This window comes from Diprion similis, chromosome 4 (assembly GCF_021155765.1).
Source record: "Diprion similis isolate iyDipSimi1 chromosome 4, iyDipSimi1.1, whole genome shotgun sequence".
Taxonomy (NCBI): Eukaryota; Metazoa; Arthropoda; class Insecta; order Hymenoptera; family Diprionidae; genus Diprion; species Diprion similis.
In genome coordinates, this window is record NC_060108.1 from 22,303,652 (window position 1) to 22,331,138 (window position 27,487).

A 27,487-nucleotide genomic window follows, 5' to 3' on the forward strand; every position below is an offset into this window, starting at 1 on the left:
AATATTAAATAGAATATTTTAATCACTTGCCAACTTCTTTCTCTTTATCGCTCTCTTTTCTCCTTTTCTACCTCATAATTTCACTTTTCTCCTACATAATTATTCAAGATTACATGTACCTGCACGCGTGTGTATATACATACACGCACTTACATTTATCTCGATCACGCTCCTACTACGTACATGTATAATATATTGCAAACTCAGATTTTTCTGCAATTCAATCTGACGTCCTAGAAAGTTGTAAAAATTACAATAATTCTTCAATTTTCTATAATAGCATATTGAATTCTCATAAATATCTGATAAACCACTAAGTATATATTACAACTACATATAATGTCTTCAATATTTTTATTATTATTATTATTACTACGAATTATTTATTCATTCCACTTCTTTTATTATTGTATTTTTTCTGTTATTATTATCGTTATTATTATTATTATTATTATTATTATTATTATTGTTATTATTATTATTGTTTTTGTTGTTATCATCGTTAATATTAATGTTATTGTTAATTTTGTAGAGTATTGCATGACAATTATTATGAACCTTATTATTGTGAAAGAAACGGGTCGCTATAAGTACATGTAGTATAATATATATGTATATATATATATATATATATATATATATATGTATATTATAAATTCAAAATCCTGCTCTATACAAATCATAATGTGAAACTTTGCTCGTCGACTGATGGATTTCCGGCGCATAATGTTCGCCAATTTTCGCCATGTTCGATTATTTTATCAAACTTGGTGAATTACAAAGATGACATTGCTTCTGTTTCGAACATTTACGTCGAAAGATATTATCCAACTAGAGAGAACATTGTATTATTTCTTCTTCGTGTGAATCAATAATTTTATACGTACCAGTTTGCGGTTCTATAAAAATCACTGACAACACATCATAATATTTTTCCTGTCGACGTGGAAAGGTTCGCATTTACATGAAATACCACTTGGTTCATTTATATGTAATATGTATATACATATATGTATATAAAGTAAAATTAATGGTACTGTTTGCCGTTTTAGGACTAATATTGTTAATTTAGTATTTTGAAACACGTGCGTAGATGAAGAATAATAATTTTAATCAGAGGCTCAACCTTCGTTCCGCATCGTTCAGATTTAATAATTGATAATATATTTGTTTACGATTGAAGCATGTTATTTCTTTGATACGAGGAACTTGAAGTTGTTACGTCAAAGTAGGATGCAGTTGTGGTCCGATAAATGCGAAATTGTCATCCAGTATGTTTCTTGACGGATTTGAGGAGTTTCGAAAAACTAATAGCTATACCTTATACGAAAGAATGGTAATTCATTCACAGATGTATGTAAGTCTGATCAGCACTAATATTTCAATAATTGCTATAAATTTATGATATCTGTATTAATTGAATACATGTAATGCATCTTAGATTAAAGGATGGCTTTACAATTTATAATTTTTTTTTCTTACTCAGGTAAAACAGAAAGATTTCTGACACCGTTTGATCCACACCAGTAAATATATTACCATCCACCCCTTAATAATTTTGAGCTAACTACTTATATGCATATATTTGTTGTTCTTGTGGGTTTTTTTTTTCTCTCTCACTTTAATACATATACATATATATAAATATGCGTGTGTACAATTGTAAATACCATTCTTTGGTATTTCGAAGAATATTCAATCGACGTAAATTGCTAAAGATTAGTGTTGAACGCTCACTTTCTGGGAAGTTATAATAACAATAATAATATCAATGATAATAATGATAAGAATTGGAATAATAGTAATAATAATATTTCTGTGCACTAATCATTAAAGAATTGTGATGCCAGGACGTGCGTGCTTTAAAACAGAAGCCAGGCATTCTGCAAACAAGTAAAAACGTTAAATCCAGTCAAAGCGTTCCTATCATAGTATGCATATCAGAAGTAGATTTTCTTTGCACTTCACAATTAGTTCGAAAATTTTCTTGCTTCCAATGTATCCTATAATTCTTCAATTCGTAGACATGTGCAGTCGTACATTAAGAACACTTTCAATTAGGTCACGGAGAGGTAGGATAGTGATCGTGATTACTAGGAGCATCGCGTTATTAGAAGGGTATCGAATATTTTTAACATTATAAGATTTTCGCAACGTATCATATTTTGCACAGAAGAGCGTAGCGGCACAAACTTCACTTTGTTGATAGCACTAATTATCTGAAACCCCATTGGATTGGGATACGCTTTGCTAGAAATTGCAGTCGAGACATTTCACATATTATAGAGAGATTCAAAATTACGTGCTTTTGTTCTTACTTTTCTTTCTCCACTTTTTAATTTGGAAGCCCTCGTATTCAATAATTATCACTGTTATCATTTTGATTTACGATAATTGAAAAAAAAACGTCGCTAATTTTTTTCTTCATAGAAAATTTTCTGCACCTTCATCATTCGGTAGAACAAGACGAAAATATCTGGTTATTTATTGAATCACGGGCGATTACTTATACATCGTACGTTCGTGTATAAGTAACGTTCAAATCTATGAAATGTTGAGACAGAATAACCAATTCAAGTACATTTTTTTAAGTTTTGCACACTTCCCAATTACACGTGTACCTGAGAAAAAATTAATGCATCGCGTTTAAGCTATCGTTAAGTAGGCCATGTAGCCAAATACATATGTATACACAAGACTTATATGACTCGCAAACGTGTTTATAATACAATTATGTCGATTGATAATAAACTTGAATAGGAATTTAACATCTGTAATACTGTGATGTTGTTGGATTTAAAGTTTAAACGGTAAAAGTCGCATTATTTCAAGTTTAAATTTAAAACAAAGTAAATACGTACATACATGACTGAAATAACTTCCCAGACTTGTGGATTTAATGTTTTTGTTCCATTTTAAAGTTATCAGTATAATATGCGACAAGATAATCTTCTAAAGAACTTTGAAGTAAAGTAATTTTACAACGAAACTGGATGTACTGTACTTTGTATCGTTCTATATATACATACATATATATATATATATATATATATATATATATATATACATATACACACATACACATACATATATGTATAATATATGCATACGTATATTCAGATAATATATATATATATATATATATATATATATATATATATATATATATATATATATATATATATATATGTATATACATATATAAATATTAACTGTAAATTTGTATCGCGTATAAATTTCTACTAAATAAAGTACTATCGACATAAAAAATATGTCTTATGTGCATTTGTTGCGCTCATTTTATGGTTTGTACCAAAATGATAATCAAAATGATGATTGCTATTGTCACGCAGATCATAATGAAGATCATTTTCTGTGGACAAAAAGAAATTTTTGACGTCAGTTTCCTATCAAGAAATTATTGTTATTACATCGTCAATGTTTAATGATAATAATCTAAATAAAATATTGCAAGTGTATTGTTCAATTTAATTACTGAGCATGAATCATGATGAAATAAGTAATCAATCATAACATTTCGAGCAAAAGGCCAACAAATCAATAAATATAATGTACAAAAACGACTCCATTGCACATTACGAGTAAGCAATATTGAAAATGTAAATTTTTTTTTCTGCTCAACTATTTTAAACATTCTTTATTTCTCAATTTTCCAACATTCACAATTACAATTAAACTCTTAATGGCTTGGAATACATTTTTATAGAAGTGAAAAGCATTTGAATAATGACAAAACTAAGAAGCACTAATTATTCGAAAGATTGTGCTGCTGGCAAAATTACATAAGTATGTATAGGCATATGTACTTGCGGCAAATTAGAGTATTAATGTAATGTATGTGTAATGTGTAGTGCAGTGAAGTTTTTATGCGTGTGCCGATGTTGTACGAAAGGTTGACTACGCAAATTTTTTGTTCTGTGTTTCATGTGCGTTGGGTGTAGTTTTATCTGCCAATAATACCTACTATAATTACTGGTTGTGTTCTGTGTTATGTATAATAATCATGTGTTGTTTGTTTGGTGTTGCAGTTGTGTTTTAGAATTATAACTAAAGGATTGTGTACACGTGCATTGCTGTGTGGATTTAATGCGCATGCTGTTGTTGTGGGATAAAGGTGACACGTTTTGAGTTCAGTACTATTTCAGACAATGCCAGGACATTTAATGATTGTCGAATATTGTGTAACATGTAACGTTTACGTGTTGTTCGTATGATACAGCATTTGTGTACTAGAAGATTCATTAACACAAAATGTGCCCACTGTCAAACCTGTATACATACACACTAAATCTAACAATCTATAAAAATTCATAAATAAAAGGAAAAAAAAAAATATATATATATAGGTATATACAAACAAAGCAATAATCTTCTTATGAGAACAAGAGAAGGAGAATCATGTCATCTATCTATTGAAGCTACGTAATCCGTAATAGTGCACGAAAATGTATGTTTCTATTTGCTACAAAAAATAAAACACAGTATGAAGTAACATACGTATTACATGAATTGAGAAAACTGTCAGTGGCAGTTTTTTATTTCTTCGATGTAATGCTTTCCAGGCTGTGGAAATGTTATTAAGAAGAGATAATTGAAATTTTTTTAATAATTATGTATTAGGGTAATAAAAGATGAACGAAAATCGTGCAGTTTAAAATATTCAATCGACGTGTAATATCTTATTTATCTGCTGAATGGTGCTGATTATTATTCAGTTATGTACATGCAAAAATTATTTACTAATTGTTTTTTCTTAAGAATTTCTAAAGAATATTAAAAAAATTTCTACAATGCAATTATGCTCGTCAGTGAAAGTATTATTTGTAAAATTTTAATTTTTCAAAATTAACGAGTGTAAAGCGGGTGGATAAACAGTTAGAATGCACAAAGGACCTATTTTTGTAACCAGTTTTTATTCACATGTCTTCTTTTTCTTCGGACTTTTCTTCTTTTTCTCCTTCTTAATATCACTACCACTAGCTATTCTATATTTCACATATATGTATACGAGAGTCTCGACTTTCTTCTGTTGAAAATAAAGTGAGAAATCAATTGAAAACGTCAATGTCTAAATTTTACTCTTTATCCTATATATCATAACACTGTGTATGTATACTATAGGATTTAAGACGGTGGTACAAACACACAACGCACGGATCGGTTAAAGAGTTTGGGTAAATTAGGGCATTTTGGATAAAAAGGGTAGAATCCTCAGGGTAGAATCAAGTATGAAATATTTATAAATAGATGTATAATATATATCAAACCAAAAAGTAATACGGTATCAAATTTCGTACGGAATTAGCTTTTTCTTTGAATCACGAATTTTTTAATAATGTGGAATTATAACGAAGTAAAAAAAAATTTCATCAAATAAAAATAGTAGCAATTCTATGATATTGTTCTGTTACGTGTGTGAGTATTTTGTGTATCATATAACTACAAAATGGATTAATACTGTGTATTCATAGCTTATACAATTTCAAGCCATGTTCAATAAACTGCATCTAGATAAAATATCAGCCAAAACTCACAAGCACGTGATGAAAATATACCGATACGTTGAATAAACTAAATATTTACTAATTGAAATTCTGTTCTCTTTCGTCACCATACGTGTAGAAGGGAAGATCCGATCGAGCATTGTTCAAACAAAACTTAATCCTAAAGCTCCTTCGATCTTTCACTTTGCTCCCCTATCCTTATACACCCTGATTGAAAGAATGAAAAAATGATGTATTAAATAACTGGGTATAACAATTGACGGTTATATATATATACAGGATATAAAACATATCGTGGATATCGTTCTTTTTGGTTTGATACTTATCTATATTGACAGATTTTACCTTACGTGCTTTGCTTCTATATTCTTCTGCTTGCCCGAGTTGACCTTGTGCTTGACCAACGTGGTCCTTGGTTTGCGTGACACAGTATTCAATGCGGTCCACTAACTCACCCTGCGACATCGTACGCAGGGAGCCGAAGGAGGAATGGAAGAGGATAGCAGGGAAGGAAGGAGGAAAAAGGAAACCCAAAGAAGAGCAGGAATATTGGGAGATTTTTTTCTCGACGAGGAGATAATACATATGTGACACAACCCCAAATAGATACAACACCAAACATATTATATAAAGATATATAAAGTACAGCAATGATGATACATGATTATATCGCATACGCACGTCGTCACATAATATATATATATAAATACACATATATGTACATTATATAGATGTATATGTATATTTATATAAACAGATGGTAGTACAGTAATAAGTATAGTTAGCGTTCAAGTTAGTAGTCAGAGCAGTAATGGACAGAGACACAACCAGAACACCCATGTTAAGAACAGAACAAACACCGTCACATTTTTAAGCACCACGCACACACATGTTATAATGTATAATATATAGATTAGTAGTTTAGTTATGTAATAATCGTATGTGAAAAAAAAAAACCCAAGATGAAACGGAAAACCGCAAAAGCGATTATAGAGTAGTGAATGTGGAAAGAATCCATTGTTTTTAATTAAAAGTATTAAAATGCGGAGTGGAGAGAGAGAGAAAAATAATACGGTTCATGGGAAACATTGGTGCGGAAGAATGGGGAATGCGTAAAACAAGGGGATGACGGATTTGCAATAGGATGAGGGTAAGAAGGACAAGGAGAAAAAAAAGTGACCAATTAGAAATGTACGATCACGAATGTCATTTTTATAAATATGGGAGGGACTCACCCGTCGAGCTTTGCTTTGATACTTGAGTGCTTTTTTGGTGTCCTGTGTGGCCGTCTGAACGTAGTCAACGGCATGTTCCACGTGGTATTCTATGCGATCTATCATCTCTCCCTAAAGCACGCGACGCAACCCAATGGTAACGGGAAGATATTGTTAGTTTTAGAATAAACCAGTTTCTATCATGCATCCGCAGTACAGATCGATATTATAAGATGAGGTGTAAGGATTAAGATATTTGTATTATTAACGGATATAATTATCAAATTGTCTTTCAATGAATGCGATCATATCCTCACTCAGAATGTAACGCAGAACAAAATGCATACTGACAAGTTTACTACAAATGTAATAGAAGTCAGGTTCTGCAATATCACAATATCCTCTAAAAGGATCTTTGATTTTCTTCCAACAACAATTTGTCCGTAATGTTACGCGAATTTTATTATATCACAGCAATTATCGGATTTATAAAAACGAATCGATATAAATCACAGATATTTGAGTGAGGAAACACATCAGTGAAAGCAATTTGATATTGAAACTATATGTTACCCCAAACAGTGGTAATTATTGTAACGTGCAAAATGTAAACAGCAGGAATTAGATTTATCAACCTAGTCATCATCATCTTGCAGGAATCCATTATACTGTAGAGTTTTTTCAGTTGAACAGGTTAAATTCAAATACTGATTAAATCTGAGTAACGAAAAATTAAAGGAATACTTGAATCGTCAAGTTGGCTGTTTGAAAATATGGAACGTCAGAATTCTTTTAGAAAATCTTTGTATTCTCCCGAATGCCGAAAATCAAATACATCTAAGTATATGTCTATTTTTTTCTGTACAAGATGAATCAACGTCAGCTGGTATATTTTTTGAATTAGCAGTTTAGTGTGAACATAGATATTGCCGTTTGCAATTAAGAATCAAACGATTAAGTGATACAAGGGTTACCAGGAAGGGTTAATTGCGTCGCGTTATTTTCGCTTATATATTACGTTGAACGAATTAACAATACTGAAATAAATTCATCCGACTAAACAGATCCCTCGGAGGAAATGAAATTATTTTCATAGTTGAACGTTGGACGTGAACGTGTGATATAACTGATCTGCGATTGTACTCACGATAAAAGAAGTCTGATACAATACATTGGAATGAAAATAGCGACGATAGCGAGTTACGAAAACGATTTTAACCGTCGAAGAAAGCGTGCAACTTCTCCTTCAATCAGTCTACGAAATGGCTAATTTTCGCATACAATTAACCCTCGCCGTTTCAGGCATAGAATCACCGGCTACCACCCTCTACCACGCTGCCATAATAATCGTGAATATAATCTGCAATTAAAACTTCCCCCATCCCTTTTGTTTTAACGCCAGTTGAACGCTCACTGCTACCAAATTCCAAATAATATCTCCCCCTTTCTAAATGCGAGGGGAAACAATTAATTTTTAGAACCTGTTGGGGAGAATAGTCACACTATTACATAACATGGCAACTGCAATAGTAATTTAGAAACGTAATTTCAACGGAAATTGCCCAAAGCTCTTGAACTTCGATGCAAGCGCAAACGCGTAAGTTCAAAGCGCGTAATTCACACGAATGGTGTGAGTAATTTCGTAAAAAAACAAAAAAAAAAAAAAAAACGCATGGTGTATAAGTGAATTTACGACTGTAAATTAATATTGCAGTTTAGATATCAACTTGAACATTTTAATACCATGAATAATAATTTAAATCCGACGATTTCAACGACACAATTATCAGTTACATGACTTATTGTATTGGAGAATAATCATACCAACCAACTTCGTGTCGATTTGAATGAGATTCAGCAATTTCACGTAGCTTCGTTAATGATGGATGGATATTTTTTTAACGAGTCACGAAGTGACTTTTCTGACGATTTTCCAATACGTTTGAGTGTTTTTAAAATCTTGAGAGGACAGGCGTTACATGATTTCTGCATTTTGAAGGGTAAAATTTACTGATTTTAACAGAACTGACGAAAATTGAAAGATTCTATTTAACGCTCCAAATAACTGTAAGAAAGAAAACACTTTAGCCGTATGTTAATTCGAAAAGGTATTTTCATTTCATATATTAAAATGAACATAATTCAGTGAGGTTCATTGATTAGTTCACTTAATTTACCAATCTCGTGATGCCAGGACCCAAAAAATTTGAGTAACTGATTGAATAAATTGAGTAAGTTGTGTACGGTAAGAGATGACTCACCTGACTTTCGACTAACATAGCCATATCCATGAACATATCGTGGAGTTCCCTGATGGAGTTTTCTAATTTAATGATGTCAGCGTGTCGAGCTTCGATGTCTGCCAGCGTCTGTTTCGCTTGTTGCGTTTCCATTATAATCTGTATCGTAAAGAAGTTTAATTTATCGGTATATACAAAAAAGAAACGGTTTGATGTATCATTGATTAAGTCAATTTGTACCAAGGAGAAGCGTTTATTTGATTCATCACATTGAATTTCGTGTGTGTGCGGTAAACGCGAAAACCAGCTAGGCATTATGAAAGAGAAGAGCTGGGCAAAAATTTAGCGCTACCACGATCAACGATCTTCATCTTAAAAAGATGAAGCATGATTCCAAGGAGCTCCGACCAGCCGATCGAGGATACATCTATTAAACTCATAGGGTTCTGGTTTTATTTTTTCAATTCCTGAGGATCGAATTAGTCTAGGGTCATAAAAATCGATTCTACGATTAAGAATTTTTTGGGTCGAAAAAATTTGACCGATTTTAAATAATGCTAAAATTAATTTTTTTATGCATCATTTCGACGTAATTTCGTGATAAAAATCGATTAGACGCAGTCTAGAGGCGGTGTGATCAGTGGATGCACAGATACAGTAGAAAAACAGGCAAAAAAAAGTTTTTCCTCAGGTGTTGGCCCCAAAATGTTTTAAAATTTGTTTGACAATTTATCAGAAATTACTCCTTAATATCGACTTCCTAACAGGATAAAAAAAAATCTCGTGTAATCTGGCTGATGGTTTTCGAACTTTGGTATACTTTTACATCATTTATATTAATAAAAATTTTAAAATGGAGTCACCGAATTATTTCTCCTGAGCGCACAACCCTCCGTTTACAGGCAGTCGATGACGTTGAATTTGAGGCAAGGGTTCATTTTAATTGTAGGAAAAGTACTCGCAAAGCATTGAATGATCACAAGACAACGGATAATAAGAAAATCAATGTATTGCCCTGCTTTTTCCTCTTCATTTTACATCTACCAAAACTGATCTAACCCTTGGATAGAAAAACACTTTAAACCATCGCAAAATACACAATTTTTTTTCAAATTTTGAGCCCAGCTCGTTTTATCCTGGTTACAACGCGGCAAGCACTGCAACTTTCGAAACGAAGACGAGGATAGAAAAAAAACCAGATTGCCCAGAACTAGATCTTATAATCTGATTCTTCACTGCGGATACGCGTTTTCTCGTGGTGAACAAGAAGAAACAACACCGATCATTCATTATCGAGGAAGCGTGAAAATTTTCTTCCGTCAAAGTTTTTCATACTAGGTACACAATTGTGGAAAATAAAGCTCAAACTTACCCCCTGCGTAAAGACAGCTGGGTTTCCTTGTTCCAACATTTCTTCAAGCTCTTCGTTAGTCGTCGTTCTCCCCGCTGGAAATGACGATTGTATTTAATAATAATCCTTGATTCATGGGGAGAAATATATGAGAGAGGAACTCTCGTCAGGTAAGACGACTTACTGATTTCAAGCTGCCGTTGTATCCTTCCCTTACATCGCTCTCGATAGTCGGTCTGCGTACGATTGTATTCAGTCATCACCTCGACGAATTTCCTTGACAACGTCGAATGTTGCGTCTTGCGTATCCTCAGGTCTGCCGACGATTTGTTCGTATGTTCTTCCTGCTCGATGTTTTGCTCTATCACTGGAATATTGTCATTAAACCAATTCAAGATCAAATTCTACTCATCACACTACATGAGGGGAGAAACTTTTTCACGTTAGAAAATCTCTAGTTCGAATTTTTCATTGCTTGTCTAGCTTTGCATAAATAAGAGTTTATTGTGCATAGAAAGGAGAAAAAAAATCGTTGAAATGGCATGTGAACAAACAAAAGTTACTGCGAATTATTATCGATAAATATGTCATCATACTCACCCTTTAATTTAGCCCGAACTTTGTTGGCAGTTTTCTTTATATCAGCCATCAGATCTTCGAGTTCCATTTTCACCTCTGAAACAGATGAAGTCAACAAATTACCGGAATGACAAACTAGTATCAGTTTAAAAAAGTAATTAGACCAGAGCTTCTTAAGGCACGATTAATAATTCCTGTTACCCGGAATATCCCAGAGTTGTACGCGTATAATAAAATTTTGAAATCTCTCTCTCACACATCTACACATGGATGATACTAGCAGTGAGAAATTTACGCTTAATTTCATGAAAATGACTAATAGTTTTTGTAACGTTGTATATACTTCCAAATTATCACCGCTAACCCAAAATTTTGTCAAAGATAGATGATTCGTCGTATTGGAAAGCCATTCGCGAAATGTGCATGAACATTTCTCACCAAGTAGAAAAGAAGATGACTAACTAACTGCCGTTCTTCCGTTCTTCGGTAAGTATAGATAATTGCGTTTCGGTATTTAATCCAGATGCTTGAACGGTTACAAGAAAAAATTCCCCTCCCTTTTTGAAAATCTGGGTGAAATTTCATCAAGTTGACGAGCCGATGTTACAACATCTCGTTTGCAAGTGATCGCATGTTTGCCATGGTTGACCTTCGACCTCGACCTCGACATTGGTAGCACCGATCGTAGGTCGGTACCACCTACGGTATTCCACGGTATTCTAAAAGCAAGCTACGCACTAATGCCGCGTAGGTGTTGTAGGTAGAGGTGTAAACCTGATGTGGATGAAAGGTTCGCCCACGTTTGAACTCTGACCGTTACTGCGATACGTTTAGCCGTCAACATCGGGTTCCCACCCCCGCCTCCGCGCCGATAATACTCGATACACAATACGGGGTTGACGATAGTCGCCCACCCCTGCTGCGGACGTGTAAACTCCACATTGCACTGACACAAGTATCTTCAAATATACGTGCAGCAGCATTTTCCCACCAGGTAAGAGGGTGCGCGTGAATTTTTTTTATTCGTTACGTACAGACGAGTAACGCCGACCTTTCGGCCCACATTCTGCGGATGAATAAGGGAGAGGGAGAGAGATGAAAAGACAGAAATAAAGACTGTTCTCGAAGCACGTTTTCCGTGGGCGTTCGATGGCTCATGTATTCATTTTACGTGTACGCGATTAATTCTGACTCGAGGAACAGAACTCGATGAAAAACAAAAAATAGGAAACATTGTCATTAGGCAGCTAGAAATCTTTATTTAGGAATTTCGCTTCAGGCATTATACTGCGAGGAAAACAAGTTTTCCCAAAACATTCTCTAGAGTTTTGAGAGAAGTTTTCATCTCTGGTATCGGTTGGCATGAGAACGAGTTAAAGCGTTGCGCCTTGTCGAATTAACTCACAAACGAAATATTCGATCAACCCCCTCGTGTCGCACGGAATATTGCGAGCGTGTAGAGACATATAGGACATTCCACATTATAAAAGGTCTGTCGCTACTTTGAAAGAAGACGGCGATAGCCAATTTCGGCAAAAATCGTTTATAATTTCCACGGATTTAGCAACGTTCATTTTATAGGTGTATCAAATTTTTATACAAGAATAATAATGCGGTTGTATATATGTAACAGTGGATAATATTATAGTTGACATAAAAGTTCGTGTCAATTCTGTACGGCGTATTATCGAGTATTACGGCTGTGTCCGGGCTTTCCATTAAAGGTCAGAGTACCCCATGTTCCGACGAGAATTATATAACCTATAAGATTTGTCACAAGTAAACGTCAGTCGAATATATGAAAATGTTCATTTTATTCTTATTCTTCTTTAATTAAATTAAATGAATTAATTCTTTCATTTTCTTCGTCAATAACATAAAACATCATATATCTAAGTTTATTGAATGTTCAATTGCGAAATGAAATTGACGAACTAATTATTCGTCGCCATGAAAAATTTCTAGCTATGTTTTGCGAAGGTAATTACAATTTTGTAGAATACATGCAGGAGATGATCAAGAATATGACAATGAGAAAAAACATGGGCAGAAGTCTTGGTATAAATCGAGAATGCAATTTGGCTCAATTCCAAACGCTGATGCGATCCCAGGGCTTCTTTACTTCCTTGATAAGAAATTTAACTATCATAATTGGAATAAAAAAATAGATACTTTGATAAGGAATATCGAGGAACCCCGTCTGTTTCTTTCGTGAACAAAAAAGAAATAAAAGCCATAAAAAAGTGAATCAATAAATAACTGCCAAATGCTCGCACGAGTCCATTCAAAGCAAGAATCAAAGATTTTCTCATTATCGATTCGTCGTGCTGTATAACGTATAGCCAGAGCTTTCAGTGACGTGATTAAAACGGGTCAAAAATTGATTTCACCGTTAGAGCATGAAATCAGCTAGAAGAGACCGTCATCGTTATTCCGTCAAGCTTTATATACTCCTCTGGGAATTTTCTTTTGAAACGGAGGGATTACAAGAAATAAATGAACTAACGCAAGAAAGCTCCGCAGGCGAATGGAAGTTAAACCGCAAGCGCAAATTTCCTCGAAAGATTTTTGCGGATCGATACCCTCGGATATTATATTTCCGGTATGCGGTGTAAGGTATAGGATTTCACAGGAGGTACTTCAGGGAGCATGCGGCACCCTTTAAACGTTAACGTCCTGCAGTAGGCAGTTTTGAATCCTTATAACATCCCCAGTTACTACTTTCGACGAAATTCGACTGGTAGGTATCTTTTTATCGGTTATCTACCCAAGCGTGTAATAAACGAATAATATCTGGCGTAGCAAAAGCTTACACCGGAAATGCTTTCGGCGTGCGTGTGTTAGCCAACATCGCATATTGCAATATGCATTATAATTCCGCTCTTACTTGAATAGCATTACTCAGTGGGACAGTTATTTTTAAAATATTACGCACCCTCGTTACACGCTACCGTATTTACGCGCATCACACACGATTCGTTTTCTAAAAAAATATCAATACCTAGAAAATGGATTATAAATTTTCATCGAGGCAATTAAAATGAGGATCAAAAGTCACTGGAGTTACAACAATTCGTATAAATTACTTCGTTACCCCCCATCAAAAAGGGAAAAATATTATTATTCCGGAAGTAAAAGGGTTTCGCTCCAAGTCTCGTTACACGAAAAAAAAGTAAACTATGCAACGAATCGCTGAGCTTCTTTCAGCTGAAATTCGACCAGCAACCAGACGTATTAATCAACCTCAAGGTTCGAGTGTCAGCATATCGACGGACAGGCAAGATCCCTGTTTTCTTGCTACAACACCCGCTCGATATCCGAATCGTACCTACGAAAAAGAGGTCAGTGAGTAAAACCCGAGGTAAAACCGCATTCACGCGGAGTAAAGGTATCCAGTCATCGTTTAGCTCCTTGGACAGTAACCATGCAATTTCCATGTCTCCGTTGACGTTTTAACAATACTTAAGACTGTTGGAATTCCCCACGAAACGACTCCATCGCTTTGAAACGTCCACTTCTGACCTTTAGTTACTCGTTCTGACAATCATCCCGAGAAAAGAAGCACAGATGTAACAGCAATCACGTTCTTTGATTGATTTCTCAGCAATTGGAAACAGTACAAAAAGTAGAGATTATCATTCACCCATTTATTGATCTTTATAAAACACACAGTAGTAGGCGAGTATACCAATACGTTAGATGCACCTAACGAAACCTGATGCTGCCTCATCATGAGGTACAATGAGACACTTGAACACCATAAGATAAAATTCGAGAGAAAACTAAAATGCATCTCAATGCATCAGGTTGACATTGCAATGTCGAAATTCTTTTTCTCACCTGATGCTGCATCTAGGAATTATGCACCGTACGTTATTGTGTTCCAGACTGTAATTACACGACGTCGTTACGAGGTTTGCAAAAATTTGCCAACTACGTCGACCGCGAAGAATATGGATGTCACGTAGTATAAACGCGGAAAATCGGGCGGATGAGTCTCTGCAGTCAGCAGTGTTTATTATTCGACGTTAAGACCGCAACAGATTTAGCAAAATGGTGAAAATTCAGCACGGCAGGGTGGCTGCTCGCAATATAAGAGATGCTGCAGCGGGTATACCTGTATCTATCAATTGCGAAAGCATTTAATTGCTCGCCGCCTTGATTACTCGTTCCTTGTTAATTCGCTTGCCACGTGATGCTGTGTACCTACTCTGCGCAGTTTCTGTGTATGTACACATATACATAAATACATACGTCTGCCTACGGACACACTGTGGAATATTTTCAAAGGTGAAAATTGTCCATAGGTAGAATAAACTCACCTCGAGTTTTCATTGTGAAATTAATTATCCATCGTATATCGCTATCGGCCATCGTTGAATTATTATATCCCTGAGCGCACCTTGTGCGTTCACTACATGTATAGAATATAAACTTCGATTAAATGAAATCATTTCGAATAGAATTTCAAACAATAATTTGTTGATTCACGAAGGGGATAAATTACTCACACGCCCTTACGGACTTGAGAATGTTTATGAAAACAATGCTTCATATTGTCTATAGAAACCTGCGTAGCTGTAAGCACGTGTTCTCTTTGTAAGTTTTCCCATGCTGAAATTGCTCTAAGCATGTTACACGCTGGTATATAATACAGTATAGGTACCTACCTACGTCATAAGGCTCGTTTTACATGATCTATAGATTCAAGTATACTAGTCACGCATTTAAAAGATGGAGCGAAAAGAGCTACGGCTCTCTCTCCTTCTTCCAGGATTTTACATAAAAAATTTCAGCTTAGAATAACGAGTACTTATACTCATTTCTTCGATATATGAAATCCTTAGATTTTTCTCACTTTGTGTATTTCGGCGCCAAGTTTAGAACAGGCTTGCAGGAACAGACTCATCCTTCACGTTACTGGTATGTAAGATGTAGGTAGGCACATACCCTTAATGGCTAGCTGATCCTTATGGGTATCGGGAATATCACAGTCATCACTACAGCGTCAATTTGAAAGCAAAAAAGGAAGACAGACAGATCCTCTGCCTGCTTCTATCCAATTCAGCGAAATCGCAAATGAGAAATAGATAGTGAGAGAGAGAAAGTGAGAGAGAGAGAAAAAGAGAGCTGGGGGCGAGTTCGCTCGCGTGATCGATGGGGTGTACAAGTGGCCAACGAGTTTGTTTACCACGAGCTACGGTCATTTAGTTTACTGCGAGGGTGAACGCCCCTCACGAACAAGCGATGTATGTGTGAAAGGGAGAAAAGAATAAGAGAAAAGAAGACGCGAGAATGGAAGGGTCCGCGAAATTGGCACCCTTTATCTGTTTACCTATTACATACTCGATTCGAAATAGAAAATCTTCTCCGCAGTTATTGACTCCTTTTAAATAACTATATATGTGCTAAGTAATTTATATATAACAATAACTATTATCATTCATAACAGCGAAATATCGAAACAACAATATATGACATTTTCACGATGGAAAACTATTCCTATATAAAAAATAATCATTTCGTTCTTGAAACTAAATTTTGAAAGTTATAAGTATACGACAAAGAATCGATGGTACGAAAATTTTCATGAGCCGCACGATACGACCGGATAAAAATGAAAAAGCAGGCCGGCGTTTTAAGCAGCATCAGTTTATCATCTTATTCAACCGTGTCTTAATCCAAATTCTTATCGTCGTTCATGGTGTGCGTCGTCAATTCATCCGAGGACGACGTTCCGTTTAATCGTGACGTGACCATCGCCGTTAATCAAGTCCTGCAGCCAGCTTGGTAAAGCTAGTCAAACCCTGGGCCTTCTTTCCGTTCGTGTTTCCCGGATCTTGTGTATGCAGCTGTATATGAGCATGAAATTTTCTTAAAACAGAAATCTAACGAAGAATATTTGTGAGATTTTTGTCAAATGTATACCTAATTACATTATTTTTAATACAAATGAGATTCTCGAGTTTTCAATCTTTGCAGTTATTCCTTTTTCCCACATCCTTAATCAGAGTTAAAATCAAAACGGAAAGAAAAATAAGAACATAAAACTGTGGATATAAGTTGTTGAATTATTTCCGATAGTCACTCTTCGTTGAATTGAAAGAGAAAAGCTTTAGGTATATATGTATAATAAATACAATATATATATATATATATATATATATATACGATATATCTATGTAAACGCACACAAGTTTCCACTGCGAGAGATAAATGTAAGAGGATCAAAAGACCGACGCGGATGGGGCTGTAATCAGGGACGAAAGAAAGAAGAAATGGTTTCTGTTCCGGAAGGGATCCCGGGGATTGCGTTGTATGTACAAGATTCTATTTTCGCGTTCGGCCAACATAGAAAGAAACGGCCCATGCCGTCCGTACCATATATCCATATAAATCTATCCCATATACCGCGCTAAATTTATGGAAAAATACATGATAGAAATATTTTATTACGGCGGGATATACTCGTACGTGTCGGGATTACACGTCACAGATACGATGAATTGCTATAATCAAGGAGAGAAATCAAGAAACAAAATCGCGGTATAGATATTTTTCGGAAAATAATGTTTTGAGAGATAGAATGTGAAGAAGATTTTTTATGGCGGATCAAATAAAACAAAAAGAAAAAAGAAAATTGTGTAATACGTGCATCTGCCACACCTTGTACATTTTAATTCGGATTACCGTATACATATATACGCATTTTTTTTTTTTTTTTATTTTTATTACAGTACTGTATACGTCGAGGTGTCACTGTCACCTGCATATTATGATGCTCGGGTCATCGTTGTACAGTGTATAGATACTATCTTGTCATCGCCCGCAAGTCGTGAGCATTCGCGACGGATTCTTGGTGAAGCCGTAGAGTTCGCAGAGTTCAAGTCCTAATTTGTTAATCCCGACTAGCGGTGAATTAAATACAAGGATTATCTTATCACCGTCTCTTTCACCTACTTTGTATAGGAACAACTATGGGGATTAATACGGTGTTTAAAGCGTAATCGTCGAGGTTTTGATCGTTGACAGTTTTAAGCGCTCTGCAACGCGCTTATACTTTGATGGTATAAAGAGAACGGCGATTCTACCAAATTCCTTATACATACATCGAAAAGCCATTTACCGGCATATATGCTGAATATTGATTCTCTGTTAAAAAATTCAGAAAAAACGAACCAATTTTTTTGACAGGATTTATCTTACCAGTATGTAGGAATTCGGTCGTTTCAGTGTTTTTGCTATGTAACAATTCCGCATTGCGCTTCAAGCGGCGAATGGTGTGTATTGTAGGTACATACGTCGACGTATCTACCGCAGTTCAATAGCTACATCTGTTGGTCGATTGCTATATTATATCGGTTAACCGGAAGCCGAGCAGTCGTTCGTTCGATTGTTTTTTTTCGGCGAGGAAAAAATAAAAAAAATAAATAAAAAAACAATGAAAGTGATGATGAGTAAGTATTGATAAAATTTTATCCACGATATTTTTATCTGACACGTTGCATGCACAGGTATAATAATACATTGCATATCTGTGTTAATCCGTTGACCGAGATTAATTAGCCGATGAAGTAATATACGTCCGGATATGATTAGACACTCGTATGTAACAACAAGTATCTGGATCTCTACGTTGCGTGGAGGAGTGTATAAGACAGCGATGAATCATGGTAGGAAAAGCACAAAGTTAATATAAGCGAGTCAGACTTAACAATGATATCATATATTTTAGTTATACGCGTGTAATTATTCCCTGTGACGCGATTAATTAGAGCAATAATTAATCGATATATATTAAGGTAATACTATTGTAAATATAGGTAACCGTAAAGTTAGTAAATTTACGCAACATTCGTTGCGACCGATTTAATCAACCCGAAAGCGTTTTCAGGTGAGTTTCTCTCACGCATCGTTGCACCTCGTTGAGTTTAAGCAATTATTCGGCTATTTAGGTTCTACGTATTTACGCGTATAATTAGGGTGACGCCAATTTCAAGTATACTTCAGTGCAAATGTATCTAATATACTTGTTACACTTATCCATACGGTGAAGAATTCGTGTGACGGTAAAAACGGTTTAAGAATTTTCATATCTGATCAAATCCGTGAGCTTTTTGTTATTTTTTTTTTTTTATATTTTTTAATTAAAATTTATTTTTATTACAACAGTTTAAGAGTTAATTATTATACCTGCTCGTAACTAGGATTCAAGTGTTTAGTTTGCGACGCGGCGACGCATAGAAGGGAATTAGAAACAAAAGGTAACAAAAAAAAAAAACCTATCCAGTCTCCATGAAAATCTCTGTGGTTAAAACGTGGTTTATACCTACTTTCGTCATACTCGTCGTATTTTCCGTATTGCACATTGTGTACACACCGTTAACGAACTTTTTTCGATCGATTTATCTTGAATGGTTTCAAGTCTAAACTTACATTATATACGTATACGGAAGCCCCACGTCGCTCTCGCCATGCCTGATCGTTTATTACATATATTCTGTATTCCCGTACGTGTTTCTGTACTTAATTTTCACCCAGTATGAATTACACCAGAGTTTATCTGCCGAGGCAATAAGCTTTGACAACAGGAAAAACAGAACAGGAGTTATAACTTGAGAGAAACAAGGCTTATATGTATAATTTTGACAGTCAAACACTTTCACAATTCTCTGCAGGTTTATCTCTTTCGCTTCTGTGACTCAGAATCTATTTGCACGTCGACCGAATATAGTCAAATCACGAGGAAAAGTATTATCTGAAATAAAAGGGAAAAAATAAATGTTAAGTTCAAAGGTTGAAATCCGGTTTTCGTCTCTGCACGAGAAGGCAGTTAGCGATTCCAATCCATCGATTGGGAAAAGGTAGGTATTGCGAAAAGTAAACACCACTTGCGAGCGATGACATTTTTCAAAGAAAACTCAAAGTCTCAAGTTAGGACAGTTGAGAAAACCAAACAAACCGGAACTCGTAAACACGATTCACGAATCCCGGGTGATATGAATTCAAGTTGGAGATTGGAAAATCAGTCTTCAGAAGTTGCGTCGCTAAGGGTTGAACAGGTACACCGTTTGTCTTCTGTAAGCAACACGTAGCAATTCGACGCCAATTTTGTTTCACATTATATAAACGACGAGTTGATTTTACGTCAAAGCACATCTCAATATTGCTTTTCGATTTCAATTTGGATTGATCTGAACGATTTTTCGCTGAACATTCAAACGTTAATATCGAACTGCTGTCAACGCGAGTTTCTTACTGAATTATCAAAGTTCGTAGAAGCGTGATAAAAATGAAAATAAACTACATGCATACGCATATACATCGTAACGTAGCGAGTTTTCCACCCCGTACAGAAAAGAAAACAGCGAGGTGAAGAGGATACGCGTATAAAAAGTTGCCTGAACGGGGATGAAAAAACTGTGGAAGAGATTTCGTTCGGGGAAAATAGCGATGCTTTGACTCCGCAGGAATGGCTCAGGAAAACGTAAACATCCCTAGAAATAATAGCCTCAGTTTCCCAGGGTCTCCCTGCTGCACCCTCAGGGATTATCGATTCAGTCCTTCGGTGCAGGAGAACTTTTAGGACAAGGTCGCGATCCCTATTGCGTATAATGAAACAATACCCCATACATTCAGTGCTTTCGAGGCTTAGTTTTCATTCGTTACTACCCGCGGCAGGAGAGGTCGCCATTTTTACACACCACTCTATTTTCTTCCATCACATCAATCGTTCATTATGCCTCGAAAATCGAACCACCTACGACTCTATAGAGACTAAGGGGGTGGTTCCAAAATGACGCAACACCTTTTCCACCCCATATTATGGATCAGTTCAGTACCTCCACTGCATACACCGCGAGCTGTACGAGGGAATTAGGTCGAAATATATAAGAGTGCTTATCTATTGTTTCCGGATTCACAATAGTGCAATAGGTACACGTGTTTTACGGTGCAGGTTGTTTTTTCGCACAATTTTTTCGATGAGTTTGCATTTCGGTAAGCATTGAGAATGCGAAAAATTAAGTCAAATACGGTTTTCTTTTTTTTTTTTTTTTTTTTTTTTTTTCATTATTGTTTTACTGAACGAATGGTGAAAATCACATCGTACCGAGAGAAATTAGTAATAACGTAGGTTGCTGTACGTTCTTTTTTCGCATTTTTATTCCTTACCATAAGCGAAAATTATGGTTTTCGATTCAAATTGAAAATAAGTTTTTTAGTAATCAAAAAATCTATACTCCGTTTTTATATTCTGTTTTATAGTTATTGGTTACTCGTACTATATTTTTCTGTAAATATTGCGATACATAATTCGATATCGGCGTAACGACGAATTGATTTTGAGGTCATATTCAGCTGAAATTATAACTAAAATTACGCTAAATAGTTAATTTTATTTTCTCGTAACAACTACACGATGTTTGAACCATCATTATAATAATACAAAATTCACTGGAATATTCTAGTGTAACTCGAACAAAGGAAATATTTTCCAAAGCGACCTGATTTCAACGATCAACGAGTGTGCAATTCCACCTTAAAACGACTCGCTGATCTATCAACTTTTTTTGCACCCCCTGAATCCCGTTAGTAAATCTATCTCGTCGTCGTTCCTGCACAGCGATCACATCGAACCTCGGCAATTATTCGCACCCCGGTGAAAATAATTCTGTAGAAAAGGATTCAGACTGTGGTAGCAGAGAAATTCGGAGTTAAATCCGTGCTCGCGTTAAAAAAAAACCTTAATAGCGATCGTAACTTAGGGATTACATGCGACATGTATGTGGGATCACCTATACATTATAAACATATCCGAAGTATTGGCCATTTTCGCAAAACGTTCATATATATGTGAAACTTTGAGTATTACCGAACCGTAATACGTAAAAATATAATTTGCACGTATTTCCAAAAAAAAAAAATAATAATTAGAACAAAAACCACGCCCAAATATTTTGCTATTTAATAATCGATAAGAGCACTCTCGTGTTTACCTTGAGGCGAGAAAGAAAATGTATGTATATAACATACCGTATTGATATCAAATTCATGTTTTTAAGTCAGATTTTCTTTTCAGCTGTCAGGTCAAGGCAAAAATCCAGACCAACTGACTGCCTGCTTGTTTGGTTTTTATAATTTGCAGGGTTTAAGTATACCTACTTTGATTATTTCTAAAAGGAAGATAGAAAGAAGATGAAAATCTATGGGAAAAACGATAAATCTGCAAACGGCAGAGATATCGAGGATGAAAAAGTTCATCTATACCTACGATATCATAAATTGAGTGAAATCCGAGTGACTTGAATTTGCTAAATGAAAACCATTTTTCCATCAATTTCTGTGCATAACGTTCAAAAGAATTATACACACATACATGCACAATATAAATAAAAACCATAATCTGGTATTGAAAAGTGATTTAAATGAATGAAAATTTTCACTCAGAGATTCACACGTGTGTGTCTCTGTCGAGGAAAACGATCGTTTACGCCCGTCCATTTATCATTCGATTACTCGTATATTCGCACGATAAACGCACGGGAATGGTCGGTATATAGATAACAAAACACGCGATATTGGGAGAATTCGAGGAAAGAAAAATTTTATAAATTCTCGCAGAGTACGCATACGCACATAGATTATCGAAACTGGGAAAGCCTTGCGTGTGCGGATGACGGGGTCACCATAGAGATCGTCATGAGGTTGGTGGTGTCAGGGGAAAAGCCCGGGCGAGATGTGCAGCACCGGGTTGACGCCTGGGAGTTCCGACGCGTTCCACATCTACGAGTAGGTACACACATACTTACGTATACACTCGCCTACCACGCGACAAATTTACGAGCAAGCTTCCGCTCCGTCTCTGTCAGGTTGGATAAACGTGTACACCGTGTACATAGCAGGTGTGTAACGTGCGAGGGCATTCTGCGTGGATACAGTTCGCACATACACGAGTGGATTTTATACACCGTGCCATTTCACCCGCAGCACGAGGTCTGCTTTTTCATATGTTTCACCTTTTTCCTTTTACCATCTGCAATTTTAATCAGAGGGTGTAAAATTACGTATTTACGCGTGTGTGTGTGTGTGTGTGTGTGTGTGTGTGTGTGTGTGTGTGTATGCATGTATGTATATGTATATATGTGAAAGTACAAAAGCTGTTGGACCTTCTCACGCACGATATTTCATCACCAAAGAAATTCTATATAACGTCAAGGGGTTGATAGATGTGGTATAAATATTGGGTGAAGAGAAAACTGGTCAAACAAAAATGACCGAGTTTACTTTTCAAATTTTTCGTCCCTTTTTCCGTTTCTTCTTTCCCTCCGCGTTGAGCCGAAGTCGGAAACGGAAAGGGGAAAAGATAAAAGTTTTGAAAACTTTTTCCGGGGGTGACATTTTGACGAATTGAAGGTCGGGACAGTTGCGATTTCGAAACGCAAGTTTAACGGGGTGTAGCAGCGTGACTGTAGAGGGGTTTCGGGGTGAAATTGGCAACATTTGAAACGAGATAAGAAGAGGACAAAGGAAAAGTCAAGCCTGTGTATAGTTGTGTGTATATACAAGGTATAGAATTGTAACCTGAACCGGCAGAGAAAACGGGCTGATAAATTGGCCCTTTACATTAGTTTCACTGTACGTGTCTCAACTACCGGAGGTTTACCCTCTGACCTCCTCCCACCCTCCCCCCCCCCCCTCGTCTTTCCCACACCGCCGTCGTCAATCCGTCGACGACGACGTCTTCCGGAGACTCCGATACCCACCCTAATTAGTAATTAAAGTACCTTACTAATTTACCCGAATGCTCGTCAACCGCAGGTCACGAACCAGGGAGACGAGAGGAGACGAGATGAGATGAGACTGCCGCAGCATCGGTACAATCCGAAAGAACAATTCTTTCCAATTATCTTGATTGCGGTACATGTGTAAGTATCTTAAATTGTCTCGTCACATTGTATTGATATGAACAATGTCAGCTTTACACTCAATTTATTGTTTCTTTGTTGAAACGAAGCTGACCATAAAAAACGTGATAGCTTTTTGTAAATGATTTTGTAAAAATCCTGCGTCTCTTCACTCGCAATAATATTAAAGAACTCTAACAATGAATTGGGTGATTTTTTTTCTTCTTTTTCTTATAGTAAAAACAGTGTACAACATCGAATGGATGCTGACTTTGAAAAACGTTATTATATTCTTTCATAAGAGATGTGATAAAAGTTTGTGTAGATAATAAAGCGACGTAATTATATTAGTATTGTTAACAAATATTTTTCATCCTAATTTTTATCGCCATACAGTAACGCATAGATAATAATAATAATAATAATAATAATAATAATAATAATAATAAAAGTGAAAAGGGGAGAAGAGGAAGTTCCATCCGACGGATATTAATATCGGCAATAATGATCAATATTCTACTGCACCGTCGAAAGATCGCTACCAGGGTATATAATATCGAGGAAATACCCTTATTACCCCGCCCCCGAGGTAAGGGTGAAAAGGTGGATATGTACACATACATACATATATATATATATATATATATACACCTATAATATCTTCGAGGGCGAGGAAGGGTATTGTGCCAGCTTTCAATTCCCTAGCGGGATTCCTCCTCCTCCCAGGGGTAAGTCTGAAGGCAAGTGTACAAGTAAAGCTGCAGTGGGGCAAGTAGGCGATGCTACAAGGTGAAGGAGTTGGCGAACTGAGCTGGACGAGGGAGGCTCAGCACATTATGTACATACATACGTACATACATACATACATATATATATATACATACAAGGGTGGAGCACACTCGAAGGTTCCGGCGTCATTACCGCAGCAGCGGTGAAAACCGAAAGTATGACTGCAAACCGTCCTCGACGAGTTTATAATTTAACGGCCGATGTGTATCAAGGCATAATAGATGGCCATACTATACCTACCTACTACAGATATATGGAATTTACCATATACGTAGAGAACTTATTGGCCTCCCATAATACGTACAACCGGAACAACCCTCCGTTCTGTTATGCAATTTTTACAAGCTTTTCACAGTCGCAGTAATGCATTATGTAGAAGTAAAACAATCTAAGCTATGTGATGTAACTTTTCGCAAAACATACGCTGCAGCATTATTGTACATACATACATGATATAATGTGTAATTTTTGCTTCACATCCAAATTTATTTGTGAAGCGAGAATTGATTTTTAGGGGTTCAAAATAATTTTACTGCACGCAGCGCGTGAACATTATTCCAAGCTAACCGAAACACTCGTTGACCTTAAAGCACTTAAGTGACTATAATTTCATTCGTGTCATTCTGAAGGAAAATGGAGTTTTTCGTCAAAAGAAAAATGAAAGAAAAAAAAAAAGTGATTACGACAACGCGACAGTCAATGAATCTGCATTTTGCATCATTTGTCAAAGTCATTCAAGTTGAGAAAGAGGTCGATTTCGCGTCACCATCCACCGATAATTCGATTCGGTCCCTGAACGAGTTATAAGGTATAGAAATAAGATGTGGAATTATAGATTCCCCGTCTTTGGGGCATGAATTTAAATATCCGAAAGCCGCCCGCCCGGGGCTCATCCTGGCGACCTTGCGACCCTCCGTCTGGCGGTAAACTATAGCCAGTTCCTGATATCGATTGACAATGACTCGACCGGGCCAGAGGCGAAGAGAAAAGAACGTGGCTCTTTTCGTATACAGCTTAGGTATATAGCGCGGTGCTCACCGGCCTGAAAATGCCATTGAAATCCAATGCAATAGTCAATAAAGTATAACAGAAGTCTAGAAAGATATAATATATGAATACTATAGGTATATGAAAATTCTTTGTGATGTGTAAAAAAGTGTTAGACTTGGTTTTTAGCATAAGTATAAATATTCATGCACCAAGCCCGAAAAAAATTTCATTGCAGATATAATAATTATTTTTATTCATATTTCTCACTTTTTCTCTCTCTCGCTCCCTCTCTCCACTTTCTGTATATTATACGTAGTTCTTTTTCTTCATCAAACTCGATAGACAGCACTTGACAATTTGTCACCTCTCGACCTCCTCTTTGCGTATCTCTTCACAGCCTCTTTCGATTCCGAGGAACCTGCACCTTCGAAAGAGTATTCGATAGCTGAGTGTTCGGTGAGAATCGAAGCCCGCACTTATTTACCACTCAAAAAAAAAAAAAAAAAGAAAAGAAAAAAAAACAGAGAAAAACAATTTTAGTTTCTATCTTTTTTCAGCCCAATTGAAAGAGTGGAAGAAAAACGGTCAAAACGTCGTCGAATCGCTGCAGAAGAAGAGATGTGGTAAAAAAAAAAAAAAAACTCGGCAAGTACATACATATCCCCGTATTTTATGGTGGACGAGTGACGTTATGCAGAATGAACGCAGATCAGAAGATAACAAAATCGCTGTACCTGCGATCCGATAGATTCCATAACTGCACATCTGAAGAAATTGTTCTACTCGTCCGATTCTTATCGGACGTTGCGAGGGATAGAAACAATTTTGTTCTTCTTTTTTTCCTGTTACTAGGGACAGAAGGACATCCGGTTATCGACAACGTGGCACATTCGCGTCATTCGTCGGTAATCGGGAAATTGGGTTAATACGAGGTGGAAATGTGCCAAGCTTCTTCCCACCCTCTAGATCGCAGACCTCGAGTATAGACGTTGCTCCTTGGGTTTAGGACTGCCGGTTGTCGGACATTCGAGAGGACATTCGGTGGATCCATATCGGAAAATTATTGAGAATCCGTCGAGAAAAGTAAACGAGAACGGTAAGAGCTTCTAGCAGATCGGTAGTAGAAAGCGCGATTCGTTTCGTCGACGAAATTTAAAAGTACAATTTTCCGAATGCGTGTACGCGACTCTGGAAAATGAAATATTGCTATCAGTTCCAGATTTGTCAGGAGTTTGGTCCAACTCCAAAAAGTTCACTTCTCGTGAATGGTTATTCAGTCCAGTTTCCAAGGGTTCCAATGGTACAGCTAATATGCTGTTATCCGGAATTTAACGATTGATTATATCAACTGCGTAGAGAAAAGTGGATTTACCTTTCTCTCTTCCTCTAAGAAATCAAAACATCCCATTAAACTCAGCAGCAGTCGTTTATTTTAACGAAGTTCATAGTGCAAATGGATTTGCAGTTTATTTATCTGACTGGCCTTAGTTTATAAAATTTTCATAAAATAATAAGGTTATAAATTTTCTTGAGTAAAGAAATAAACGAATTAGGTTATACAGTTGCATCTGCAGTTGAATCAGGTATGATCTTTTTACCTTGTTTTTTTTCTCCTTCAATTTTTCAGAGTAGAAAATTTTCCCAACTCGAACTTACTACTCGATCAAAAGAAAACTTTGTTGCTCTCAAAGTGAAAATGGGTCACTTTTATACGTATATATATATATATATATATATATATACAATCTCACGTGGGTTGCAGCGCGCGCACGAATACGAAATACCGCGTGTATACATATACATTATATATATGTATACATATAAATGTATCGAACGGAGAATCGAAACTTTTTTTACAATCAATTTCTTTTCCCCACAAACTGTGAGAAATCTA

The 27,487-nt window shown here is 36.0% G+C and overlaps 1 protein-coding gene across 5 annotated transcripts in view; it reads right to left on the reverse strand.

Moving 5' to 3' along the window:
• The window catches only part of LOC124406081 (syntaxin-1A), a 72,527-nt gene that overhangs the window by 3,042 nt on the left and 41,998 nt on the right, over positions 1-27,487 (reverse strand). The window contains exons 4-9 of one of the 5 annotated variants that reach the window (XM_046881435.1): positions 10,931-11,005; positions 10,515-10,697; positions 10,352-10,425; positions 9,001-9,138; positions 5,876-5,981; positions 3,201-3,373 (exon numbers count right to left, since the gene is read on the reverse strand). In XM_046881435.1, coding sequence (XP_046737391.1) covers positions 3,255-3,373; positions 5,876-5,981; positions 9,001-9,138; positions 10,352-10,425; positions 10,515-10,697; positions 10,931-11,005 — 695 coding nt within the window. In that variant the 3' untranslated portion in view covers positions 3,201-3,254. Of the gene's footprint in view, positions 1-3,200; positions 3,374-5,708; positions 5,733-5,870; positions 5,982-6,760; positions 6,872-9,000; positions 9,139-10,351; positions 10,426-10,514; positions 10,698-10,930; positions 11,006-27,487 lie in introns of those variants that run through there. The other 4 variants (XM_046881438.1, XM_046881437.1, XM_046881439.1 and 1 more) reach the window with 4 other exon arrangements.